At 38.4% G+C, this 27,127-nt stretch overlaps 1 protein-coding gene across 1 annotated transcript in view; it reads left to right on the top strand.

The window, feature by feature from the left end:
• CWF19L2 (CWF19 like cell cycle control factor 2) overlaps nucleotides 1-27,127 on the top strand; it is a 150,671-nt gene that overhangs the window by 52,820 nt on the left and 70,724 nt on the right. Inside the window, exons 9-10 of the mRNA XM_047070451.1 lie at nucleotides 14,569-14,665; nucleotides 16,245-16,337. Of these exons, the coding sequence (XP_046926407.1) occupies nucleotides 14,569-14,665; nucleotides 16,245-16,337 (190 nt within the window). The remainder of the gene's footprint in view (nucleotides 1-14,568; nucleotides 14,666-16,244; nucleotides 16,338-27,127) is intronic.

Below are 27,127 nucleotides of genomic sequence, written 5' to 3'. Positions count from 1 at the left end.
AGTTTTGTTGGTTGTTTCCTTTGCTGTGCAGAAGCTTTTTTTTTTTTTTTTAATTTTTTTTTTTCAACGTTTATTTTTTTTGGGACAGAGAGAGACAGAGCATGAACGGGGGAGGGGCAGAGAGAGAGGGAGACACAGAATCGGAAACAGGCTCCAGGCTCTGAGCCATCAACCCAGAGCCTGACGTGGGGCTCGAACTCACGGACCGCGAGATCGTGACCTGGCTGAAGTCGGACGCTTAACCGACTGTGCCACCCAGGCGCCCCTACTGTGCAGAAGCTTTTTATCTTCATGAGGTCCCAGTCGTTCATTTTTGCTTTGAATTCCCTTGCCTTTGGGGATGTGTCAAGTAAGAAATTGCTGCGGCTGAGGTCAGAGAGGTCTTTTCCTGCTTTCTCCTCTAGGGATTTGATGGTTTCCTGTCTCACATTCAGGTCCTTTATCCATTTTGATTTTATTTTTGTGAATGGTGTGAGAAAGTGGTCTAGTTTCAATCTTCTGCATGTTGCTGTCCAGTTCTCCCAGCACCATTTGTTAAAAAGACTGTCTTTTTTCCATTGGATATTCTTTCCTGCTTTGTCAAAGATGAGTTGGCCATACGTTTGTGGGTCTAGTTCTGGGGTTTCTATTCTATTCCATTGGTCTGTGTGTCTGTTTTTGTGCCAATACCATGCTGTCTTGATGATTACAGATTTGTAGTAGAGGCTAAAGTGTGGGATTGTGATGCCTCCTGCTTTGGTCTTCTTCTTCAAAATTACTTTGGCTATTCGGGGCCTTTTGTGGTTCCATATGAATTTTAGGATTGCTTGTTCTAGTTTCGAGAAGAACGCTGGTGCAATTTTGATTGAGATTGCATTGAATGTGTAGATAGCTTTGGGTAGTATTGACATTTTGACAGTATTTATTCTTCCAATCCATGAGCACGGAATGTTTTTCCATTTCTTTATATCTTCTTCAATTTCCTTCATAAGCTTTCTGTAGTTTTCAGCATACAGATCTTTTACATCTTTGGTTAGATTTTTTCCTAGGTATTTTATGCTTCTTGGTGCAATTGTGAATGGGATCAGTTTCTTTATTTGTCTTTCTGTTGCTTCATTATTAGTGTATAAGAATGCAACTGATTTCTGTACATTGATTTTGTATCCTGCAACTTTGCTAAATTCATGTATCAGTTCTAGCAGACTTCTGGTGGAGTCTATCGGATTTTCCATGTATAATATCATGTCATCTGCAAAAAGTGAAAGCTTGACTTCATCTTTGCCAATTTTGATGCCTTTGATTTCCTTTTGTTGTCTGATTGCTGATGCTAGAACTTCCAACACCATGTTAAACAACAGCAGTGACAGTGGACATCCCTGTCGTGTTCCTGATCTCAGGAAAAAAGCTCTGTTTTTCCCCATTGAGGATGATGTTAGCTGTGGGCTTTTCATAAATGGCTTTTATGATCTTTAAGTATGTTCCTTCTATCCCGACTTTCTCCAGGGTTTTTATTAAGAAAGGTTGCTGAATTTTGTCAAAGGCCTTTTCTGCATCGATTGAGAGGATCATATGGTTCTTATCTTTTCTTTTATTAATGTGATGTATCACATTGATTTGCGAATGTTGAACCAGCCCTGCATCCCAGGAATGAATCCCACTTGATCATGGTGAATAATTCTTTTTATATGCTGTTGAATTCGATTTACTAGTATCTTATTGAGAATTTTTGCACCCATGTTCATCAGGGATATTGGCCTGTAGTTCTCTTTTTTTACTGGGTCTCTGTCTGGTTTAGGAATCAAAGTAATACTGGCTTCATAAAATGAGAGGAGACTCTTACTTTTATCCTCAGGGTTGGCTTAACATTTGGGCAGTCTGTAGGTCTTGACTTCTGTGACTTTGGCTATGTGGGAAATAGCCTTACACTCAGTATTTCATCTGGTTCTCTAATTGCTTCATATTTGTAGGTCATATTTAAATTGTACATTTCCGATAGATATACTGTAATATAGGTACTCACTAAAAGCTGTATTTTTTTGGTCTGAAGGCAATACACGTGCACACACACAGACACACACACACGTACATGTATATATTTTAAATGTTTATTTTTTCTGAGAGAGAGCAAGTGAGCACACACGAGCGGCAGGGGTTGGGGGTGGGGCAGAGAGAGGGAGAGAGAATCCCAAGCAGGCTGTCAGCACAGAGCCTGACGAGGTGCTCAAACTCACAAACTGTGAGAACATGACCTGAGCCAAAATCAAGAGTCGGGTGCTTAACCAGCTGAGTCACCCAGGCACCTCATGAAGGCAGTATTTTTGTTAGCTGTGTCATTTTGGTGTTGCAGATGGTTTGAAGCTTTCCATGAATTCCATGATTGACTGGAGAAGGAAAGAACAATCTAGAAATCGTCTTACATATATGTGAAAGAAAAGATTCCTGAGCCCGTGTGGGTGGTGTAAAGTCAGAGACCAGGAAGCATGTTGAGGAATGTCTGTTTCCAGGGACTGAAGAGGTTCACTGAAGTATTGTGGGAAGCTGTTAGTTTGAACATTATCCTGGGTATATGCTGAATTCTTTATAAAATGCTAGAATTCTAGGGAGCTTTAGAATGAATAAGTTTTTTTTTTTTTTTAACGTTTATTCATTTTTGAGAGACAGAGAGAGACAGAGCATGAGTGGGGAAGGGGCAGGGAGAGAGGGAGACACAGAATCCGAAGCAGGCTACAGGCTCTGAGCCATCAGCACAGAGCCCGATGCGGGGCTCGAACCCACAAACTGCGAGATCATGACCTGAGCCGAAGTCGGACGCTCAGCCGACTGAGCCACCCAGCTGCCCCTAGAATGAAAAGTTTTAGAAGTAGGGGAAAAAAATCGTAGAAATAATTGTACAACTAGAAGAAATAATCGTCTGTCCTGTATTTTCCACATGCAGAAACTGAGGCGTTGAGGGTGTAGCTCACACAGTGGTGTGTTGAGAGAGTTGCCAGGTTGAGCAAATAAAAAATAGTAAGTCCCTTGCAGTATGCGGACAGACTGACCCCAAAAAATTTTTGTTTACCTGAAATTCAAATTTGACTGGGTGTCATGTTTTTTATCTGACAATTGTATGTAACACTTAGCCATTTTCTGGGTTTGTGACCGTTTTGGTAGAGATAATATTATATAAAAAACTTAATTACCTATCTAAGTTACGTAGCTTCACAATGTATATACCATTCTGAACTTTGATGTGTTTTTTTTCCCCAATCAGTATATCTTAAAGATGTTTTGCCATCATCCCGTATGTATGTACTTTTTAAAGGCTCTTTAATATTCTGTTAAAACTGAGGTATAAGCTAGTAGTTCTCCTGGGTCCCCTCTTGGTGGATTTTAGGTGATTTCTAGTTTGTCGCCCTTACAAAAGTGCAGCAGTAATAGCGATGTGTATCTTTGCACATTGGTTAAATATAGCTGTAAAATAAATTCAAGCGGTTGGATTATATTTCTAAATCTTGTTATATTAGCCAGTTTACTCTCTTACCAGCCAAATATTAGGATGACTTTTCTCTTCCTTACCATCAGTATTATTGAACTTTTTAGCCTTGAACTTTTGTCATATGCATCATTGAGAAACAGAATCTTTGCTTGATTTGCATTTCTTTAAATCTGAGTGAAGTTTGGCGTATCTTTATAAATGTTAGTGTTTGTTTTATTTTTGTTAACTAGTCATCTGTTTTGGCTACTCTTTGAGTTCTCTGTAAAGACTCTTTATAGTTTTCACGTAATATATAGTGTTTACATCACTTGTAGATTTCCTTTTTCTTCTTGTTTCATTTTCCTTTTTCATCCTTACTTTTCATTCATTCTTGCTGTGATCACATTTCTCATTCTTTTCCTTTGTCCTCTTCAGGCCTTGCATTTTTCTCAAGTAGGCGAAAAGCATCCTCTAGAAGGAAGGGGTCCATATGCTCAAGAACTTTAAGCTTATTATTCCTAGAAATAAAATGTGTTTGTGGATAATTTTGTTTTGTTGGAAAATATATCAGTTGTGTATTTTCTGGATTCTGAAACCTAGAATATTATGCCATATGAACAAAAACTAGTGTGCTGTCCTTAATTTAGATTTTATAAAGTTAGTATCAGGAACTAACCCATTTTATATACTGTCTTAGCCTTTGGGTATAATTCTTGGCAGAGTTTGCTGTGGGAGCTCAGAAGGACAAGAGAAGGATGACAGGTTCTGAAGGTTCTGAGTATAGTCATGAGATCCTTGGACAGGGAGAAAATTGGCGAACAAGCGTTGAGAGTAATTAAGGGCAGGAGATCTATGAACACTGCCAGCAGGCAAAGAATAATTGCAGTGTACTCAGGGTTTCTGAAATGTCATTGGGGTGGAGGTTTTTTAATTACTTCTTCCTCAGAAGTTTTTAGGCAGAGTTGGGTGTGTGTGTGCTGCACAGAGAATACATTTTAATGGGAAAAGGGGATTTGTTTTTTAGAAATTAATTATGAAGAAGACTTCTGAAATGTAGCAGTAATCCTGGAAAATGAGAAATGCTTGTACTTTTTCCTTCTTACAGGATGATTGCAGATGTCATGGCGATGTTTCTTTCAGGGCATTTGCTCATTATTGTCATTGTTAAGAGAAAGTAAGGGAGAGTCTGTTCCTTGCATTTGCTGCCAAGGGGTGTCTTTGCTGTGGTGTTAACCAGATGAAATCATGTGTCCTGTATTCACTGTGTGCCCAGCAACTCATTTTAGTCTTTATTTGATACCTGTTATTCTATGAAGTGAATTGAAGTGTATGTTAATATTGAAAATATTAGTATCAGAGAGGCTCAGAATTCTTGTTATATGATCTAATTTATCCTTATCTAGTTTTTGTCTCCTAATAAACAATTTAATTTCTGTTAGAAAATACCCCCCCCCCAAAAAAAAGATGTACGAGTATGAATTTTATGACAGTGAAGGTTGTTGCTTTTAAAGCTTTCTTGGGATTTCAGTTATCTTCTTGAAACTTGCGAGCTTTGGTTGGAGTTTAGCATACCTTCATTGTCCTCTCTCTCTTTTTTAATGTTTATTTTGAGAGAGGGAGAGTGACAGGGAGAATGAGAGGGAGAGAAAGAGAATTCCAAGCAGGCTTCATGCTCAGCTTAGAGCCCCACACAGGGCTTAATCTCACGACTGACCTGAGCTGAAATCAAGAGTCAGATGCTTAACCACCTGAGCCACCCACGTGCCCCTTCACTGTCCTCTCTTGATTGAATCTTCAACCTTGCATACTAAGAAGTGGTGGGAAGAGTCAAGTAAAAGGACAAAGATAAGCCTTTGGATAGAAATAATAGAGGTCTTTGGCAGTTTAATAAAAAATATTATCATTGTAGGGGTGCCTGGGTAGCTCAGTTGGTTAAGCGTCAGACTTTAGCTCAGGTCATGATCTCATGGCTCATGAGTTTGAAACCTGCATTGGGCTCTGCGCTGACAGCTCAGAGCCTGGAGCCTGGAGCCTGCTTCGGATTCTGTGTCTCTCTCTCCCTCTGCCCCTCCCCTGCTTGCGTTCTGTCTGTCTGTCTCTCTCAAAGATAAATAAAGATTAAAAAAATAAAAAAAATCATTGTGAAAGAGGATTTATCAGCCAGATTTCATAGACTAAGTTATGATTGTGAGTCATGAGGTGGTAGAGATGGAAAGTGTACATGGGAAACATGGGTTAAGTAAAGTGCCTCCTTTCTCTTTCCCTTTTTTTTCTTTTAAGTTGCAGACACTTGAATATGTTTATATATTAAGGGAGAAGTGTCAGTTTTAGAAGAGTGATGATAGATGGCATAATTTATGGGCAAAATCCCAAGGGTACTGTGGATAAATGTAGGATCTGATATACTCAGACAAGTGGAAGGATTGGTCTTGGACGGGGGTGTTGAAGAAGAGGAGAGTGTGGCTGTAATTTGTGAGTGACAGGAGAAAATTACAGAAATTCTTGACAACTCAGGTCAGTGTTTTTCAACATAGGATCCCCACAATATTGGTGTTCCTTTTTAGTCTTTGTATGCACCACAGTGAGTTTGGTGGCTTCAGAAGAGAAAAAGTGACAGAACAATTTAATTCACACACAGCTCACAAAGTTGAAATGTCCTCTCATTGTTATGACTTAATTCCTATTAGCTTTTTTTTTTTTTAATATGAAATTTGTTGTCAAATTGGTTTCTATACAACACCCAGTGCTCATCCCAACAGGTGCCCTCCTCAATGCCCATCACCCACCCTCCCACCCCCCATCAACCCTCAGTTTATTTTGTTTTTAAGAGTCTCTTATGGTTTGCCTCCCTCCGTCTCTTTTTTTTTTTCTTCCCCTCCCCTGTGGTCTTCTGTAAAGTTTCTCAGGATCCACATATGAGTGAGAACATATGGTATCTTTCTCTGCCTGACTTACTTCCCTTAGCATCATACCCTGCAGTTCCATCCACATTGCTACAAAAGGCCATATTTCATTCTTTCTCATTGCCACGTAGTACTCCATTGTGTATATAAACCACAATTTCTTTATCCATTCATCAGTTGATGGACATTTGGGCTCTTTCCATAATTTGGCTATTGTTGATAGTACTGCTATAAACATTGGGGTACAAGTGCCCTTATGTGTCAGCACCCCTGTATCCCTTGGGTAAATTCCTAGCAGTGCTATTGCTGGGTTGTAGGGTAGATCTATTTTTTGAGGAATCTCCACACTGTTTCCCAGAGCGGCTGCACCAGTTTGCATTCCCACCAACAATGCAAGAGGGTTCCCGTTTCTCCACATCCTTGCCAGCATCTATAGTGTCCCGATTTGTTCATTTTAGCCACTCTGACTGGCATGAGGTGATACTAGCTTTTTATTTTGACCAAAATGTTGATGAACAGTTAAAATTACTGGTCCGTGTGCATGTCATATTTTCTTTAAGTGATCTTTGGAAGTTGAAAGTTTGAGAAACAAGCTCTCTTTTATTCAGATTTGAAAAAAAAAGAAAAAGTATCTGTTCTGGTATGACCAGGAATGCAGTGATGAGGGGAGGTGATTTTTGTACCAGACATGTCCCTTGGAACTTCAGTTAGATGGCTTTGACAGATTCTTTCTGCTGTGCATCTTACATTTACTGAATTCAGCACCTCCTTCTTAGGTCTAGTGCTATAAAAACAGTTATGACACAGTTTCTGCTTTCAAGGAGCTCACGGTATCAAAGAGCCAGTTATATAGGCATGTGAAGAAATAAGTACATAAACGCAGCGATACTTACAGTTAGTTGCAGGTCTAAATATAGATCCTTATGATTACAATTCCTGTGTACAACAAGGGATGATTAACTCCTCTGAGATATCACTGGGGGGACAGAATCCAGGAAAGATAGGGTCTTGAGGGATGAACTCATTAGGTGTAAGTGGGAAGGGGTAATCGACATGGAGATAACTTGGAGACAAGTCAGCGTGGTCTAGTTGAGCATTTGAGAGTAGAATTTTGGAGTGTCAGATGCAGTAACTTCCTGAGGAGAGGCCATATTTCTTTTTATGGTCTTTGCGTCTCTGAATCCTGGTAGAGCGCATAGCACAAATTCACCTCTCAATAACTTGTGGAATGTAGTTGAATGGGAGGAAAATGGGTAGGCAGTTATAGCGAATATGCCTCATGTGCCTTGTAAATAGCTCCAGAAGTCATGCTCCCGAGTTGGACAGTATTCTCTAGTGATTGGAAACAAGTATCTCCAGGATTTGAAATAGATCAGATTTGTATTTTATTTATTTATTTATTAAAAATGTTTTCACATTTATTTATTTTTGAGAGACAGAGCGTGAACGGGGAAGGGGCAGAGGGAGGGGGAGACACAGAATCCGAAGCAGGCTCCAGGCTCTGAGCTGTCAGCACAGAGCCTGACGCGGGGTTTGAACCCACGAACTGTAAGATCATGACCTGAGTCGAAGTCGGATGCTTAACCGACTGAGCCACCCAGGTGCCCCCAGATTTCTATTTTAGAAAGATTCCAACATACTGTGTAGGCCAATTTGGGAAATGGAACAGATTTGAGGATGAAATATTGGCGAGGAAGCTCTAGTTGAGAGACAAGAAGTCATGAACCAAAGGAGTGAATGTAGAGGAAAGGGGGAGCTTGAGTTGGCTTCTGTGGCTCAGTGATGAGGCATCTATTTCTGTGGCCCCTTGGAAGGATTTGCTTACTTACTGTGTACCATTTCTAGGCATTCTTTTAAACAATTTTCCTTAAGTTTATTTGTTTAAGTCATCTCTATACCTGACTCGGGGCTCGAACCCATGACCCTGAAATCAAGAATTGCATTCCTCTCCAACTGAGCCAGCCAGGCACCCCTCTTTCCTTTCTTGAAAAGATTTCACTGTTGGATTTTGAACGTGGTGAACGGAGGACTGGTTGGAACATTCCTCTTTGACTCAGTAATTGGCTCTCAGTGGCAAAAGTTACCATTATTGAGCATCAGGCTATGTGTTGTGTTTAGAATTTTATTCTATTACTGAATTTATTATAATTTTATACATTGTCACATTTGATTCTGATAATGTGAGGGTAGGTATTGATCATCTTTTTGGTTTTATAGCCTGAGAGAGGTTAAGATACTTGCCCAGTCTCATAGAGCTTGTAAAGGACAGAGTCTGGATTTGAGCCCATGTCAGTCTGACTCCAGAACTCCTTTTCTTGTAATACTAACAGGGATTTCTCATTTCTACAATGATGATGCAACAGTAGGATTAGCATTCTCTTTATTTATTTATTTATTAAAAAATTTTTTTTAATGTTTATTTTTGAGGGAGGGAGAGAGACAGAGACAGACAGACAGACAGAGTGTGAGTGGGGGAGGGGCAGAGAGAGAGGGAGACACAGAATCTGAGCTCTCAGCACAGAGCCCGACGCGGGGCTTGAACCCACAAACTGAGATCATGACCTGAGCCACAGTCAGATGCTTAACCGACTGAGCCACCCAGGTGCCCCTGCATTGGCATTTGAAAGAAACAGCTTCTAGTGCTTCATGAAAAGGTTGCATTTAGAACTCTTAGAATTTGAATCTGTTCTTAGGTGTTTATACCTTTATTTTTATCCCTATTTGTAGGCATGAATCTGTTGACATATTGACCCTTGAAATTAAAGTAAATTACATTTATAATAAAAATGATGTGTACCTCAGAATTGAATTTGGAAAAAGTTACTGAAAAATATTTTCCATACAAAACAGTCCAACTAACTGACAAGCAATCCCTCCACGTCTAGCAGCACGTAAATGGTAGTGATGTTCTGCTCACATGAATGCAGTGTCCCTACTGCTCTTCCTAATTGGTTTTTAAAATGTAGACTGAAGGAATTTGAGAGGAACAAAAACATTTTCCTTTCTAATGGTGCTTTACCTAATATTTCTAATGGTGCTAAAATATTTTAGGTTTCTTAGTCTGAGCACCAGGGTGTTTTTTCTTTCTGTGAGAAGAAATGGTTCTTCCAGAATTTCTGCAGATATTAATGTCTTTTTTTCAAAAAATTCACATGCTGTCTCCTGAAAGATTTGCTATTTTTTTTTTCCCAAAAGGGAATTTGCTATTTAGAAATAATTGCTTGTTAGGTCAAGTTTTGATTTGAAGATCTGTTTATATATTTTGCTGTTACCCCACTCAGAATGTATGTTGAAAATGCAAGTTGATTTCAGTAGAGTCTGATGAAATGTGCTAATTCAGGAAAACTAGAAATATCATAGATACATCCTTGATATGTGAGATTCTGACAGGGTTTTTAGCTTGAAAGTTTTTAAAATCACTCCTCTTTGAGGGTTTTGAAAAACAACTATTGAAGTATAATTGACATGTAATAAACTGCACATAGATAGAAATGTACAATCTGGTAAGTTTAGAAGTATGTATGTTCTCACAAAACCATCATCCCCCAGGGTTTTCTGGTACCCTTTTATAATTCTCTCCCACCTCTCCCCACACCCTTACAAACCCCCTAGATTTCACTCATCTGCTTTCTTTAATTATAGACTAGTTTGCATTTTCTGGAGTTTTATGTAAGTGGGATCATATGTTATGTACTCTTTTTTTGTCTGGCTTTCACTGTGCATAATTATTTTGAGCTTTATCCATGTTGTTGCAGTAATTCATTCCTTTTTATTGGTGGGCGGGTAGTTTTCCATTGGTAGATAAAAGAATTTTTCCATTCACCTGTTGGTGAACATATAGAATGTTTCCAGTTTTTAGCTATTGTACATAATGCTTCTTGGAATATTCATGTACAGAACTTTGTGTGGATGTATGCTTCCTTTTCTCTTGGGTAAATACCTAGGAGAGGAATGGCTAGATCATGTGGTAATTATATCTTTAAATTTTAAGAAACTGCCAAATGGTTTACCCATTGATTGTATCATTTTACATAGATTTGAGATCATTGATTTGAGATCTTTCTTTTCTAATATAAGCATTTAGAGCTATAACTTCTCCCTAAGTAATGCTTTACTAGCATTCTATAAATTCTGATTTGTTATGTATATGTATGTATGTGTGTGTGTATATGTATATGTATATACATATACACGTTTATTTTTGAGAGACAGAGCGTGAGTGGGGGAAGGGGCAGAGAGAGAGAGGGAGGGAGACACAGAATCCAAAGCAGGCTTCAGGCTCCGAGTTGTCAGCACAGAGTCCAATATGGGGCTCTAGCTCATAAACCATTAGATCATGACCTGAGGTGAAGTTAGGCATTTAACCAACAGAGCCACCCAGACGCCCTGTTATGTTTATATTTTTATTCGGTTTGCAGTACTTTTTAATTTCTCTTTGATTTTGTTATTGACCATGGGTTATTCCCAGATATGCTATTTAGTTTCCACATAGTTGAGGATTTCTCAGAGATCTTTGTTAATGATTTCTAATTTAATTTCATTGCGGTTAGAGAACACAGTTTGTATGACTTAAATCCCTTTAAATTTATTGAGACTTGCTTTATGGCTCAGAATATGATCTATCTTGGTAAATGTTGGCATGCACAGGAAAGAATGTGTATTCTCTTAGGTGGTAGGGTATTCTCTGAATTTCCATTAGGTCGTGGTAGTGATAGTGTTATTCAAGTCTTCCATATTCTTGAAGAATATATTAAATACTGGGAGTGGGGTCTTAAAATCTGCAACTGTAATTGTAAAATTAGTCTCTTTCTCTTTGCAATTCTGTCAGTTTTTGCTTTGTGTATTTTGAAGCTCTCTTACATTAGGGATTCTTTTGTACTCTTGATGGATTGACCTCTTTTTCATATGAAGTGAAACAGCTTTCTTTGCCCTGGTAATATTTATTGCTCTGTAATCTAATTTGTTTGATAGTAAAGAAGTCACTTTACCTTTCTTTTGACTAGTGTAAAACATGATATATCTCCCCCTCCCCCCTTTTATATTTGACGTGTTTGTCTTTATGGTATGTTTTTGTCATTGAGTTTTGCTCTTTTATCTGACAATTTTGCCTTTTAACTCACATGTTTGGACCATTTATATATGTGATATTAAAGGTTTAAGTCTAATTTTGCTCTTTGTTTTCTATTTGTCCTATGTGTTCTTTGTTCCCTTTTTCCTCTTTATGTGAGTTATTTTAATTAAAAAGAATTTTTTTTAATGTTTATTTTTGAGAGAGAGAGACAGAGACAGAGACAGAGACAGAGCCTGAACGGGGGAGGGGCAGAAAGAGAGGGAAACAGAATCCTTAGCAGGCTCCAGGCTCTGAGCTGTCAGCACAGAGCCCAGCCGGGGGCTTGAACTCACAAACTGCGAGATCATGACATGAGCTGAAGTCAGAAGCTTAACTGAATGAGCCACCCAGATGCCCCTTTATGTGTTTTATTTTAGATTACATATTTTTATGATTTTGTTTCATTTCTCTTGTTATAATTTTTTTGGTATTTTGTGGGGTTTTTTGTTTTTAGATTTGATAGTATACATTTTTAACTTCTCCAACTTCATTATGCCATTCCTGTATGGCATAAGAACTTTACAATAGTTTATTTACATTTATCCCCTCCAGTCTTTTATTGTTGTCATACATTTTACTTATCTTTGTCATAAACCTCTCATATATTGTTATTATTTTTGTTTAAATAATTATTTTACAGAGACTTATGTAATAAGAGAAAGTATTCTTCATTTACCCTTGTAGGCATCATTCTTTGAGTTAATCCATACTACAGTCTGGTATAATTTTCCCTCTGCCTGAAGGCTTTTCTTTAACATTCTTTCAATTCTCTGTCTGAAAGAGTTTTCATTTCAATTTGTTTTTGAAAGATACCTTCACTTGGTATAGAATTTTTGGTTGATAATTTAAAGTACTTTGGAAATGTTGCTGCTCTTTTCTTGCTTGGATTGTTTTTGATGAGAAATCTGCTGTCACACTACTTTTTTTCTGTGTGCCTAAGTGTGTCTCTCTTTTATCCCCCCTGTGGCTGCTTTAACATTGTTCTCTTTATCACAAGTTTTGAGCAATTTGATTATGATGTCCCTGGGAATAGGGTTTTTTTTTAATGTAGTTTTTTTTTTTTGTTTGTTTGTTTTTTTTTTTTTTGTGCTTGGGATTCCCTGAAATTTTTAGTTCTCTAAGCAGCTTTTCAGGTGTTTGGAAAATTTGGCCTTTGTTTCTTCTGTCTCCCATTTCTTTTGGGGACTCCAATGGCCTAAGTAGTCAGGTTTAAGGTTATCCCATAGTTCTCTGATGCTCTTTTTATTTTTTAAAATTCTTTTTTTCTGTATGTTTCATTTTGCATAGTTTTTAATGTTTATTTATTTATTATATTAAATTTTTTTTTAATGTTTCTTTATTTTTGAGAGAAACAGATACAGAATGCAAGTGGGTTAGGGGCAGAGCGAGAGGGAGACACAGAATCCGAAGCAGGCTCCAGGCTCTGAGCTGTCAGCACAGAGCCTGACGCGGGGCTCGAACTCACAAGCTGTGAGATCATGACCTGAGCCGAAATTGGACGCTTAACTGACTGAGCCACCCAGGCACCCCTGTTTGTTTATTTTTGATAGAGACAGAGAATCCCAAGCAGGCTCTGCGCTGACAGCGCAGGGACATGGGTCCCGAACTCAGCAACTGCTAGATCGTGACCTGAGTCGAGATCAAGAGTCGCCCAACTGACTGAGCCACCTAGGCCCCCCTAGTTTCTAATATTTTAAGTTCACTACTTTTTCCTTGGCAGTTTAATCTCCTGTGAATCCTATCTAGTGTTTTTTGTTTTTTTTTTTAATCTGAGACACCAGTGTTCAACTGTAGAAATTCAGTTCTGATCTATTTTATGTCTTACTTGTTTGTAACGTTTCAAACATATGGAATGCAGTTACAATAATAACTTTTAATGTTCTTATCTGCTTTTCCTTACATCTGAGTCAGTTCTGGGTTTATTTTGATTGATAGCTATTTCTCCTAATTGTAGGTCTTATTTTTCTACATCTTGGCATGTCTGCTATCTTTGGTTACTAGATGCTATGAATTTTACTGTGTTGAGCATGGGATATTTTTGCATTCCTGTAACTAATTCTTGATGTTTGCCCTGGGGGAACATGGTTAAGTTGATTGGAAACTCTTTGCTTCTGTAGACTTTTGCTTTTAACATTGGTTCATTGGGCATAGATCAACATTTAGCCTAGAGCTTATTATTTCCCAGTAATAACGCGAGACCTTTAATGCTCTCCCCAGTGCTTTCTGAGTTGAAGCTTTCCTCGTCTGGCTAGCGAGATCAGGCACTTTTCCCAGAAATGCTGGATGTCGCCCCTCTTCTCTTTGGGATGGGACTTTCTCCGGCCACGGGCAGTTTCTTGCTAAATACTCAAGGGGAACTCTTTAGTTTTGTGCGCTTCTCTCACACTGCAGCTTTCTTCTGTCTGGCTGTCTTTGAGTTTTGGAATCTTAGCTGTGTCTCCTTCACTGAGGAGTCAGTCCTTCAGGCTCGGCCTGCATCCCTTCCCCATACCGCAGTGATCTTTCTTAGGGAAGTAAGCTGGGACAACTTTTTATGTGCCAGGAATCTAACCTTGGCTGGAAATTTCTCTGGTCTTCAGCGAGTCTAGGTTTGGCCCATGACCTTAGTCATAAACTAGTATTTGTTGTCTAATTCAGTAATTTCGCATTTATGTTGCAAAAAGAACACATGCTCATTGTTTTCATTCTTTGCAGTTAAGCATGCCATTTCCTGTTTAGTTTCTTAGACTATCAGTAATTTATCACACCCAGCTGTGTAGAACTATGGCCTGATTGTAGTGTTTTAATTTTCTCTTGTTTGTTTCCTTTTTAGAATGAGTATGGGAATATTAGATAGTAAAGAATAGTTCACATAGTATTTATCTCATTCTTACTGGGGCTTTGGTCAGTTATTATAACTGCCTGATTGTGGTATTTTGACATAGAGCCTTAAACTGGTGATTTTTGGTGGAATATTGAACCTTTGTTTTTTGTCTTGTTTATATTTTAAGGTTTTAGAATCATGATCTCTTGATGCTGAATATTTTGTTGAGGTCAATTAAAATCACATTTGAGTCTTGGTGTTGTTAGTTGCAGTGTCCCTCTGTTTCATTTGCTCTTAATCTGTCCTGTTCAAACAGAGGCGGTCTTGAAGATGATTCCATCCACATTTTGAGTGTTGACGAGAAGAACAAACTGGGAGCCAAGATTATCAAGGCAGAGATGATGGGAAATATGGTATGTCTTCTGTGGTGTTTCTAGGAGAATAGGAGTTAACTGTTTAACTTCTTACCAGTAATTTTGGAAGTTTCTTCACAATGTTGGCTGTAGCCAACTGCTTATTGATTCTTTTAACAAAATTCTTGAACATTCCTAAATCCTGTACTGCCCACTTCTAAAAAAATTGTCCACTTTTTCTGTCAGATCTCTGAAGTCTGAGATCCCAGGGTATGACATGTTTTTTAAAATTTCTACTTTGCAATTCTAGCATAGCATATTTGAGGGAAATAAAGATGTCATTGTCTTCTTTCCCTTGTTTTGTCACATATTATTGAGAGCATGTATTGCTTTCTTAAATTCCTTTACTTAGGTACCTAACAAATGAGCTCCTAAAAAAAGATAGTTGTTTCATGTAGGCATATTTTAATGTAGTACGTTTGTGCCTGGTAAGTGTTTGATGCATTGTATAGATTAGCTCATTTAATTTCCATAATAATGTTATGCTGTAAGACTGATTGACCTGAGACTGAATAGAAAATATGGATGATTTGGTGCGAGCTACACCTATCACTGTTTATTTATTATTGCTGTATTTTAGTATCACATTTCTGATATACTAATACATGTGACATCATACAGGGCAGAATAGCAAATCCAGACAGCTTTGCATGGTGTGACAGAATAGATTTCCTCCTGGTCATATGTATGTACTGATCTCAAATCCAAATATAAGTGATCCCTAAGTAGGCTTCCGTTTTGTTGTACTGCCAGTATGACCCTGTTTGGTAGCATAAAAGTTGCCAAACAAGATGCTTCTATTTTTATTAGTTTGTGTGTCTGATAAAAGGCGTATCTTGCACACGCTGCACTTTCTCATTGAATCTGGTCCTTGGTAACACTGAACTGCAGCTCAACCCTGAAGTTTGGTAAGAGAGACAACCCGCCAGGAAATAAGAGCAGGAAAATAAAGTTTGAGTTTTGAAAGCACAAAGGAATTAGTTCACACTAGTGAAAGAGAGGTCACCAAGTTAGGAGGTTAATTTATGTTGAAAGGATTGTTCCTTTGGTCACGGAGCCACTGCAGTGGAGAACACTGTTCTTTGCCTGTTCATATGCTCCTCTTTGTTTATTTCTTTACATGTCACTTGTTTTCTATACATTTCTATAAACTTCCTAGAGTAAAAATGAGGTACGTTCAGAGTTCTTATTGAAATTACTTAACAATAAAGAAGGTAATATGTTAAATCTTATTATGGCTTTCTTGTTACAGTAATTGAAATTTTGAGTACTGGATGGTGATAATATCCGAGGAGTTATAAAAATGTCATTCTTGAGGTTGTTTCCCCCATATCGCTGTCTCTCCCCTAGAATATATGTCCTTGTAATTGTTTACTCTCAAATCATAAACGAATGCTACGGGCATTTGAGACATATGTAACTGAGATGAATTCATTAAAAAGCAGTCCCCTGAATTTAGGTTTACTGCTGCATGAGTGTTCACTCTGCTCTTTTCCCTTCTGCGTATACATTTGAAGTATTCTTCACTGAGGAATTAAGCTATATATGACACTCATTGTTCTTGTCTTTCCCTCTGAAGGAATTAGCGGAACAACTTAAAGCTCAACTTGCAAAGGCAAATAAATTCAAAGAAACTGTAACACAGACGTCATCCAAAAACCCTGGGGTGGAGGTGAGTTAACGGAAGTTTGTTTGTATACTACTACTACTGGGCAGTGCTGATATTTTAATGCAGGGTGTTTCTATATCTGTGTTACTGTGTTTATACGTGCGTTTGCTTGTTTGCTTACTTGTTTTAAAAATGGATTTTCATATGTATTCTCTTATGTTCCACCAGTGCGTCCCAGGGGAAAAGAGAGAGACCCGGTGTTATTTTGGACTGTGCCATTTACTGACTGTTTGACTTCATAGAAATCACACTGTCCTTAAATTCTTCTCTTAAAGAGTGAGAGACTTAAATTTGGTGTGTTTCACATAAAACAAATTATTTTGTTCCAGGATTCGTTCCTTCATCTATTAGTGAGCAAAACAGATAGAAGCAGCTGCCTGCATGGAGTTTCATTTGGGTAGGGAGGAACAGTAAACAACAAAAGTAATAAATAGTGTAGCATGTTACAGACTGATACATCCTATGGCAGGCTAGAGGGGATCTTGAGTGCCCAGTGTTGGTGGCTTTGGGTGCACAGGCTAGTTATTATTGAAAAAGTGACCTTGATGCAGAGACTCGCTGTGGAACAGCATATCTGTGCATCTGAGTGAAGAGCACTCTGGGCATGAGGAGTGGAGGATGTAAGGTTCCAAAGATGGGAACATGTCTTATGTGTGGGAGGAACAGCATGGGGCCCAGTGTCGCCAGAGTGGAATGAATGAATGGAAGGGAGGCGGGTGGAATATCCAGGTTAGAGAGGCTGTGGGAGGCTAGACCACGTGAGGCTTGAAAGTCAGGGTCAGGGAGTGGGTTTTATTCTGGGTGAGATGGCATTGGAGGGTTTTCTGTAGAAGATATATTTTGATGAGACTGTCCTGGCTTCCTTGCTAAGGGTGCATTGAAGGATCATAAGGGCAGAAGCTAAGGAGATGGTTAGAAGTGGTTAGGTTTTTATATGCATAAATATTTCCTGTGTGTTTTATGAAAGGAGAGCAGACAGGACTTTTTTGATGGTTTGGATGGGTTGGGGGATGTAGGAGATACGGAGGGGAGGCAAAGTCACTTCAAAGTTTTTAGGCTGAGCAGCTGGAAGAATACAGCAGCCATTCTTGGGAGTGTAGAAACAGGAGGAGTGTATTTGGGGGCGGAGGGTTCAAGTTCTTTTGTAGATATGTGGTGCTTGGGTATCTTTTAGATTTGGGGCTGGAGGAGATGCCAGGTAGGGAGGGGGATGTTGGGAATTTAGGGAAGCCTGAGCTAGAGGTGGAAACTGGGGAGCTCTTAACATAGAGACAGTATTTAAATCCTGATGCTGCTTGAAATCAGCCCAGGAGTAAAGGTAGATAGAAAAAGTTAAAGGGCTGAATTGGGTATATTACAGTGTTGAGAGGATTATAATTAGGTTTATAAGTGATTTTAAAGAACTGTTCTCAGAGATTAACTTATGTCATTTTAATGTCAGTGTGTGAGATGAGAATGTACAAAGTCAAGTTCCATAGAATTGTCTTCAAGCTAACATTATTGATGATTTAGATAATAGTATATAGAGAGAGTATGTTTGTGAAATTGGCTGTTTTTACTACTATGTGCCAGCTCATGTTTTAAAAGATATTTTTTTTTTTTTTAAATTTTTTTTTCCATGTTTATTTATTTTTGGGACAGAGAGAGACAGAGCATGAACGGAGGAGGGGCAGAGAGAGAGGGAGACACAGAATCGGAAACAGGCTCCAGGCTCTGAGCCATCAGCCCAGAGCCCGACGCGGGGCTCGAACTCACGGACCGTGAGATCGTGACCTGGCTGAAGTCGGACGCTTAACCGACTGCGCCACCCAGGCGCCCCTTAAAAGATATTTTTAAATATTTATTTATTTATTTTTGAGAAAGAGAGAACTTGCCAGGGAGGGGCAGAGAGAGAGGGAGAGAGAAATCCCAAGCAGGCTCCACACTGTCAGCGCAGAGCCCGATGCGGGACTGGAACTCATGAACCATGAGGTCATGACCTGAGCTGAAACCAAGAGTCAGACACTTAACCAACGAAGCCACCCAGGTGCCTCGCTAGCTCATGTTTTAAAAAAGTGGTTAAGTTAGAATTCCTTACACAGATTAGGGAGGTTGACCTCTCATGTGGTTTCTTTGTGCTAACCATATTATGTACTGATCTTCCCACAGTGTGGCCTTCCACAGAACAGCCCCATTTTCCAGCCTCACCTCCAAGGCTCTCTCATCCATAACATGCATGTCTCTTTGACATTTACATGTGCTCTTAATTATCCATGCCAGATACTACCCTCTTGAGTGGTGTCCACTTTTCACTTTGTCTTTACCTCCTTCTTGAAGTGTTTTTTCTCAGCCTCTCAAAAAGTTGTAACCTATTCTTGTTTTGAAACTTTAAAGACCCTTAAAGTATTCTTTGTGGAATCTATCTTTTGAAATGGTATATATTTGTATTCTTGTCATCACCCTGTAATCCACGCGTTTCTTTCCTGACACTTGTCACTTTATATGAAAGGGTTCTAACTCTGTGGCTGGACTTCGGGGATTCTTGAAATTGAAAGCAATTCAACTGAAAAAATTGAAGCAGATCTTCTTTGGAATAACGTTTTTCCTGCTGTTTTAAGCATATCATACAGTGACTGACAGACTATATCTCATCCCTTGAGGACACACTTTATAATATTACTGATGTCCATGATTTTTAGCTCCTCCTAGCTTTTGAGCAGTGGCCCTCATAACCCAGTGGAATAGGATTCAAAGTTGTATTCAGAGTTGTACACAAAGTTGTATTTCCACTTCTAAACTCTTTTGAATCCCAAGCTATATGGATAGCCTTGAAGCTTCATATAGAAAGATTTTTATTCCAAGGATTCTTTGAACACAGAGAAAAAGGTTCATCTTCTCTGCAGAGATGATGGACTTGTGATTTTGTTCAAGCTTTACCCGGTGTACGTGTGGAACAGACTTTTGCCCATAGCTCTGCAGGGATTCGCTGCTGCGAGTAGTCAGTGCATTCTCTCAGGGCCAGGGCCTTGACTTCTCTGCCCTGTTTCAGAGTAGTTTTGTTAGGAATGACAGTAGAATGCAAAGTTGTTTACTACCTCACAGGAATTTCCTGACTTTTTAGAGGAAAATTCTGAAACGCTTCTGATAAAAATTTTGCTTTTTGAGAGAAAAGAAAATTCCATTCATAGAACAGTTGAACAGGGAAGAAAACTTTTCTTTTCTTTTTTCTTTTCTCTTCTTTTGTTTTCTCTTTTCTTTCTTTTCTCTTTCCTTCCTTTCTTTTCTCTCTCTTTCTCTTTCTCTTTCTCTTTCTTAAGGATAGGGAGAGAATAAACACAGCATGCATGAGCAAGAGAGGGGCAGAGAGAGGGAGAGAGAGAGAATCCCAAGCAGGATCCAAGATCTGTGCTGTCAGCACAAAGCCCGATGTAGGGCTCAATCTCACGAACTCTGAGATCATGACCTGAACTGAAATCAAGAGTTGGATGTTCAAATGACTGAGTCACCCAGGAGCCCCAGGAGGAAAGCTTTCATTGCGTGGTTTATTTGTTAGAAATGTTAGGCTGTGTGAACAAGGTGAATACCTTGATTCAACAATCTATGAATATTATTTTGCCTTTAGTGAAAAACCATCAGCACTTGTAATTATTAGTTTGCTTATTTCTCTTCCCTGTTAGAGGGTGAACTATTCATTATTTAGGACAAGGACTGTTTCATTTCATATCTAGTGTCTTGGGTAGTACATGGCTGTAGACAGCCAAGAAGGGCTTGAAATATTTGTTGTATGAATGTCTTTGATTTATTTTATCACTTAGAGTTTTCTGTTGTAAATCTTGAAAATGATCCATGAACTTCAAAATTCTCTGGTCTGGCCTTCCTCTGAGTATAGCTTCCTTAGTGAGACAATAACCCAGCTGCACAGTATCTCCATGTAACTTATGCTTTACACTAAGTGATAGATTTTGGAAGATCACCAGTTCTCTATCAGGACAGATTGAATGCTAATTTTTTAATATAATAGATCCTAATCTGCCTTTCTAGAACTTCTACCTGTTAATAATCCTTCAGTGGAATCACATCATGGACACATTTAATCTAAGGGAATTCAGCTTTCCAGGTTTTTTTTTTTTTTTTTTACACAGTAGTTCACGAAATTCAGCTCCCCATTTATGACACATAATGAAATCGTCATTGTGTGATGGTGCAGTGACTTTACAGTTTTATAGCTTGTTTACACAACTGGCAAAAAAGAGAAATACATTGTAATAGTCCCTGGGCAGCTGTGTGGGGAGGGTTTCATAGACATTCTCTTGAAAGAAATTGAGGAATTAATGGAAGGCCTAAGAGGGCCATCGAGAAACATTAAGTAATAAATAATTGAAGAAACCAATAAATTCATCTGTGGCATTTTGTACATAAAGTCAGGCATGTGACTGGTGATTTAAAATATTTCCAAGAGTAGTTTGGCCATAGTTGGCCTTAACACTGTCTTTTGACTCTGATTCTTTAGTATGTTGTGAGTCTGCTATTATTACAACTGCTGGGATTCCTAGAATGTGTGTGTGTGTGTGTGTGTGTGTGTGTGTGTGTGTGTACACACCTAGACTGTGTTTCTGTGTATTGGCATCCCAGTCTTTGCACCTGATCCTCACAGGCATAGTTAAAAAAATTAATTACAGGATTAAAATAAGTATTTTGCCTGCCTTTCTTTTTCTTTCTTTCTTTCTTTCTTTCTTTCTTTCTTTCTTTCTTTCTCTCTCTCTCTCTCTTTTCTTTCTTTCTTTCTTTCTTTCTTTTCTTTCTTTCTTTCTAAGAGCGAGTACTTTAGTTGATTTTTTTCAGATTTTGACATGTAACAGATAAGAAAACATAGGGAATATTTTACTAGCAGTGTTAACAAGTGTGATTTAAAATATCTGCATAAAACTTCATTCCCAAAACATGGCATCCACCCTTGTTCCAAATACCCATGGAATATTTACAAAAATTAATTTTACTTAGGCAAAATGTTGATAAAGCCCCAAAATAGAAGGTTTATAACTAAGCTTTTATTTTCTAACCACAATGCAATAAAGTTGGGATTTAACAACTATGTATTTTTTCCTTAAATAGATAAAAATTTCAAAACCTCATTTTAAACTTCTGGGTTTTTCCATTTCTTTATGTCTTCTTCAATTTCCTTCATAAGCTTTCTATAGTTTTCAGCATACTTTTACATCTTTGGTTAGGTTTATTCCTAGGTATTTTATGCTTCTTGGTGCAGTTGTGAATGGGATCAGTTTCTTTATTTGTCTTTCTGTTGCTTCATTATTAGTGTATAAGAATGCAAATGATTTCTGTACATTAATTTTGTATCCTACGACTTTGCTGAATTCATGTATCAGTTCTAACAGACTTTTGGTGGAGTCTTTCGGGTTTTCGATGTATAGTATCATGTCATCTGCAAAAAGTGAAAGCTTGACTTCATCTTTGCCAATTTTGATGCCTTTGATTTCCTTTTGTTGTCTGATTGCTGATGCTGGCACTTCCAACACTATGTTAAACAACAGCGGTGAGAATGGACATCCCTGTTGTGTTCCTGATCTCAGGGAGAAAGCTCTCAGTTTTTTCCCATTGAGGATGATAATTAGCTGTGGAATTTTCATAAATGGCTTTTATGATGTGTAAGTATGTTCCTTCTATCCCGACTTTCTCGAGGGTTTTTATTAAGAAAGGATGCTGTATTTTGTCACATGCTTTTTCTGCATCGATCGACAGGATCATATGGTTCTTATCTTTTCTTTTATTAATGTGATGTATCACATTGATTGATTTGTGAATGTTGAACCAGCCCTGCAGGCCAGGAATGAATCCCACTTGATCATGGTGAATAATTCTTTTTATATGCTGTTGAATTCGATTTGCTAGTATCTTATTGAAAATTTTTGCATCCATATTCATCAGGGATATTGGCCTGTAGTTCTCTTTTTTTACTGGGTCTCTGTCTGGTTTGGGAATCAAAGTAATGCTGGCTTCATAGAATGAGTCTGGAAGTTTTCCTTCCCTTTCTATTGTTTGGAATAGCTTGAGAACGATAGGTATTATCTCTGCTTTAAATGTCTGGTAGAATTCCCCCGGGAAGCCATCTGGTCCTGGACTCTTATTTGTTGGGAGATTTTTGAGAACTGATTCAATTTCTTCGCTGGTTATGAGTCTGTTCAAGCTTTCTATTTCTTCCTGTTTGAGTTTTGGAAGTGTGTGGGTGCTTAGGAAAATTCCTAACCATTTCTTCCAGGTTGTCCAGTTTGTTGACATATAATTTTTCATAGTATTCCCTGATAATTGCTTGTATTTCTGAGGGATTGGTGGTAATAATTCCATTTTTGTTCATGATTTTATCTATTTGGGTCATCTCCCTTTTCTTTTTGAGAAGTCTGGCTAGAGGTTTATCAATTTTGTTTATTTTTTCAAAAAACCAACTCTTGGTTTCATTGACCTGCTCTGCAGCTCTTTTAGATTTTATATTGTTTATTTCTGCTCTGATCTTTATTGTTTTTCTTCTTCTGCTGGGTTTGGGGTGTCTTTGCTGTTCTGCTTCTATTTCCTTTAGGTGTGCTGTTAGATTTTGTATTTGGGATTTTTCTTGTTTCTTGAGATAGGCCTGGATTGCAATGTATTTTCCTCTCAGGACTACCTTCACCGCATCCCAAAGCATTTGGATTGTTGTATTTTCATTTTCATTTGTTTCCATATATTTTAAAATTTCTTCTCTAATTGCCTGGTTGACCCATTCATTCTTTAGTAGGGTGTTCTTTAACCTCCATGCTTTTGGAGGTTTTCCAGACTTTTTTCCTGATTTCAAGCTTCATCGCATTGTGGTCTGAAAGTATGCATGGTATGATCTTAATTCTTTTATACTTATGAAGGGCTGTTTTGTGACCCAGTATGTGATCTATCTTGGAGGAGGTTCCATGTGCACTTGAGAAGAAAGTATATTCTGTTGCTTTGGGATGCAGAGTTCTATATATATCTGTCAAGTCCATCTGATCCAGTGTATCATTCAGGGCTCTTGTTTCTTTATTGATCCTGTGTCTAGATGATCTATCCATTGTTGTCAGTGGAGTATTAAAGTCCCCTGCAATTGCCACATTCTTATCAATAAGGTTGCTTACGTTTGTGAGTAACTGTTTTATATATTTGGGGGCTCCTGTATTCGGCGCATAGACATTTATAATTGTTAGCTCTTCCTGATGGATAGACCCTGTAATTATTATATAATGCCCTTCTTCATCTCTTGTTAAAGCCTTTCATTTAAAGTCTAGTTTGTCTGATATAAGTATGGCTACTCCAGCTTTCTTTTGAGTTCCAGTAGCATGATAGATAGTTCTCCATCCCCTCACTTTCAATCTGAAGGTGTCCTCAGGTCTAAAATGAGTCTCTTGTAGACAGCAAATAGATGGGTCTTGTTTTTTTATCGACTCTGATACCCTATGTCTTTTGGTTGGAGCATTTAGTCCATTTACATTCAGTGTTATTACGGAAAGATATGGGTTTAGAATCATTGTGATGTCTGTAGGTTTCATGTCTGTAGCGATGTCTCTGGTACTTTGTCTCACAGGATCCCCCTTAGGATCTCTTGTAGGGCTGGTTTAGTGGTGATGAATTCCTTCAGTTTTTGTTTGTTTGGGAAGACCTTTATGTCTCCTTCTATTCTGAATGCCAGACTTGCTGGATAAAGGATTCTCGGCTGCATTTTTTCCCTGTTGAAAACATTCCATGCTCATGGATTGCAAGAATAAATATTGTTAAAATGTCAATACTACCCAAAGCTATGTACACATTCAATGCAATCCCAATCAAAATTGTACCAGCATTCTTCTTGAAGCTAGAGCAAGCAATCCTAAAATTTGTATGGAACCAGAAAAGGCCCCGAACTGCCAAAGTAATTTTGAAGAAGACCAAAGCAGGAGGCATCACAATCCCAGACTTTAGCCTCTACAACAAAGCTGTAATCATCAAGACATCATGGTATTGGCACAAAAATAGACATATAGACCGATGGCATAGAATAGAAACCCCAGAACTAGACCCACAAAAGTATGGCCAACTCATCTTTGACAAAGCAGGAAAGAATATCCAATGGAAAAAAGACAGTCTCTTTAACAAATGGTGCTGGGAGAACTGAATAGCAACATGCAGAAGATTGAAACTAGACTACTTTCTTAGGCCATTCACAAAAACAAACTCAAAATGGATAAAGGACCTGAATGTGAGACAGGAAACCATCAAAACCCTAGAGGAGAAAGTAGGAAAAGACCTCTGTGACCTCAGCCGCAGCAATTTCTTACTTGACACATCCCCATAGGCAAGGGAATTAAAAGCAAAAATGAACTATCGGGACCTCATGAAGATAAAAAGCTTCTGCACAGCAAAGGAAACAACCAACAACACTAAAAGGCAACCAACGGAATGGGAAAAGATATTTGCAAATGACATATCAGACAAAGGGCTAGTATCGAAAATCTATAAAGAGCTCACCAAACTCCACACCCGAAAAACAAATAATCCAGAGAAGAAATGGGCAGTAAACATGAATAGACACTTCTCTAAAGAAGACATCCAGATGGCCAACAGGCACATGAAAAGATGCTCAACATCACTCCTCATCAGGGAAATACAAATCAAAACCACACTCAGATATCACCTCACGCCAGTCAGCATGGCTAAAATGAACAAAACAGGAGACTATAGATGCTGGAGAGGATGTGGAGAAACGGGAACCCTCTTGCACTGTTGGTGGGAATGCAAATTGGTGCAGCTGCTCTGGAAAACAGTGTGGAGGTTCCTCAAAAAATTAAAAATAGACCTACCCTATGACCCAGCAGTAGCACTGCTAGGAATTTACCCAAGGGATACAGGAGTACTGATGCTTTGGGGCACTTGTACCCCAATGTTTACAGCAGCACTTTCAACAATAGCCAAATTATGGAAAGAGCCTAAATGTCCATCAACTGACGAATGGATAAAGAAGTTGTGGTGTATATACATAATGGAGTACTACGTGGCAATGAGAAAGAATGAAATATGGCCTTTTGTAGCAATGTGGATAGAACTGGAGAGTGTTATGCTAAGTGAAATAAGTCATACAGAGAAGGACAGACTCCATATGTTTTCACTCTTATGTGGATCCTGAGAAACTTAACAGAAGACCATGGGGAGGGGAAGGAAAAAAAATGGTTAGAGAGGGAGGGAGCCAAACTATAAGAGACTCTTAAAAACTGAGAACAAACTGAGGGTTGATGGGGGTTGGGAGGGAGGGGTGGGTGGGTGATGGGTATTGAAAAGGGCACCTGTTGGGATGAGCGCTGGGTGTTGTATGGAAACCAATTTGACAATAAATTTCATATTAAAAAACAAAACAAAACAAAACTTCTGGGTTATAGGAAGACTAAAAATTGAGTATATACTTTTTTTATTTTTAAATTTTATTTATTTATTTATTTATTTATTTATTTATTTATTTATGTTTTAATTTACATGCAAATTAGTTAGCATATCGTGCAATAATGATTTCAGGAGTAGAATCCAGTCATTCACATCCTATGTATAACACCCAATGCTCATCACAAGTGTCCTCCTTAATGCCCCTTACCCATTTAGCCCATCCCCCCACCTACAACCCCTCTAGCAGCCCTTAGTTTGTTGTCTGTATTTAAGTCTCTCATGTTTTGTCCCCCTCCTTGTTTTTATATTATTTTTGCTTCCCTTCCCTTATGTTCATCTTTTGTATCTTAAATTCAATGTGTAAGTGAAGTCATATGATATTTGTCTTTCTCTGACTACTTTCGCTTAGCGCAATACACTCAAGTTCCATCCTGGTAGTTCCAACGGCTGCCTTTCATTTTTAAGCAGTGACCTTTGACCTTCATTCAACAAATACCTTTCACTGCCTTCTTTGTAGAAGTCACATGTGTTCTCAGTTTTCTGAATCAAATATTTTAAATCTAAAGTAAACTTTGCGGCCTTGCATTTATTCCACGACTTACCATGTTACATTACCATGGATATACTTTCCTTGGTAGTTTAGCCTTTGCTGCCACAGAACAGGAGCACGGAGAGGTCATATCCCTTTGGTCACTTGGCTGGTTTCCTCCCTAGCCAAGCAAAGCAGGGCAGTGGCTGTACCTCTTTTGTACACACTCCTACCTCTTTTTTTACCCTCCGTCAACTATCTGTCATTTCTGTGCTCTACATTTAGAAATATCATCTGTGCGTTACTAGAGAGCATATTTCTTTAAATAAACTATTACTAAAGAGCAAACATTTTAAGCTAAATTAAAGCCAATTTCATAGATGATACATACATACAAACACGTTTTATAGTTGAATCTTATATCTATTCACTCTTCTTACATCTTGCATCAACTTCCTCTTGAAATAGTGTCAGCATTATTTGCTAAATATTTCCTAAATCTGCTGTTTGCTTTTCTTATCACTGCATCAGCTCTTTATGGCTATCAGCCCTTTATCATCATCCTGTGGACCTCTGAGTACTTTTCTCTCCGTTCTCACTGTCTTTGCACAGAGTTTTTCCTTTGCTTAGAATGTCATTCCTCTTTCCCTGTGTTCCCGTAGTTACCTCCTATTCATCCTTTACATCTTAACTCAGATACCACATTTTCCTTTGGAAAGCCTTCTCTGTGGAAAGAAATCTTATAAATAAGATCAGTTATACAAATATATTATTACAGCTTTGATATAAAGGAGAAGTATAGAAATATGGAGATACTGAACAGGGCCCAGTGCAGTCTGGGCATCCAGAGAATGTTTTGAGG

This window comes from Lynx rufus, unplaced genomic scaffold, assembly GCF_022079265.1.
Source record: "Lynx rufus isolate CCGP_SWC_20201006 ecotype Redwood Valley unplaced genomic scaffold, mLynRuf1.p SCAF_9, whole genome shotgun sequence".
NCBI lineage: Eukaryota > Metazoa > Chordata > Mammalia > Carnivora > Felidae > Lynx > Lynx rufus.
This window is presented reverse-complemented; position numbering and strand designations above follow the sequence as displayed.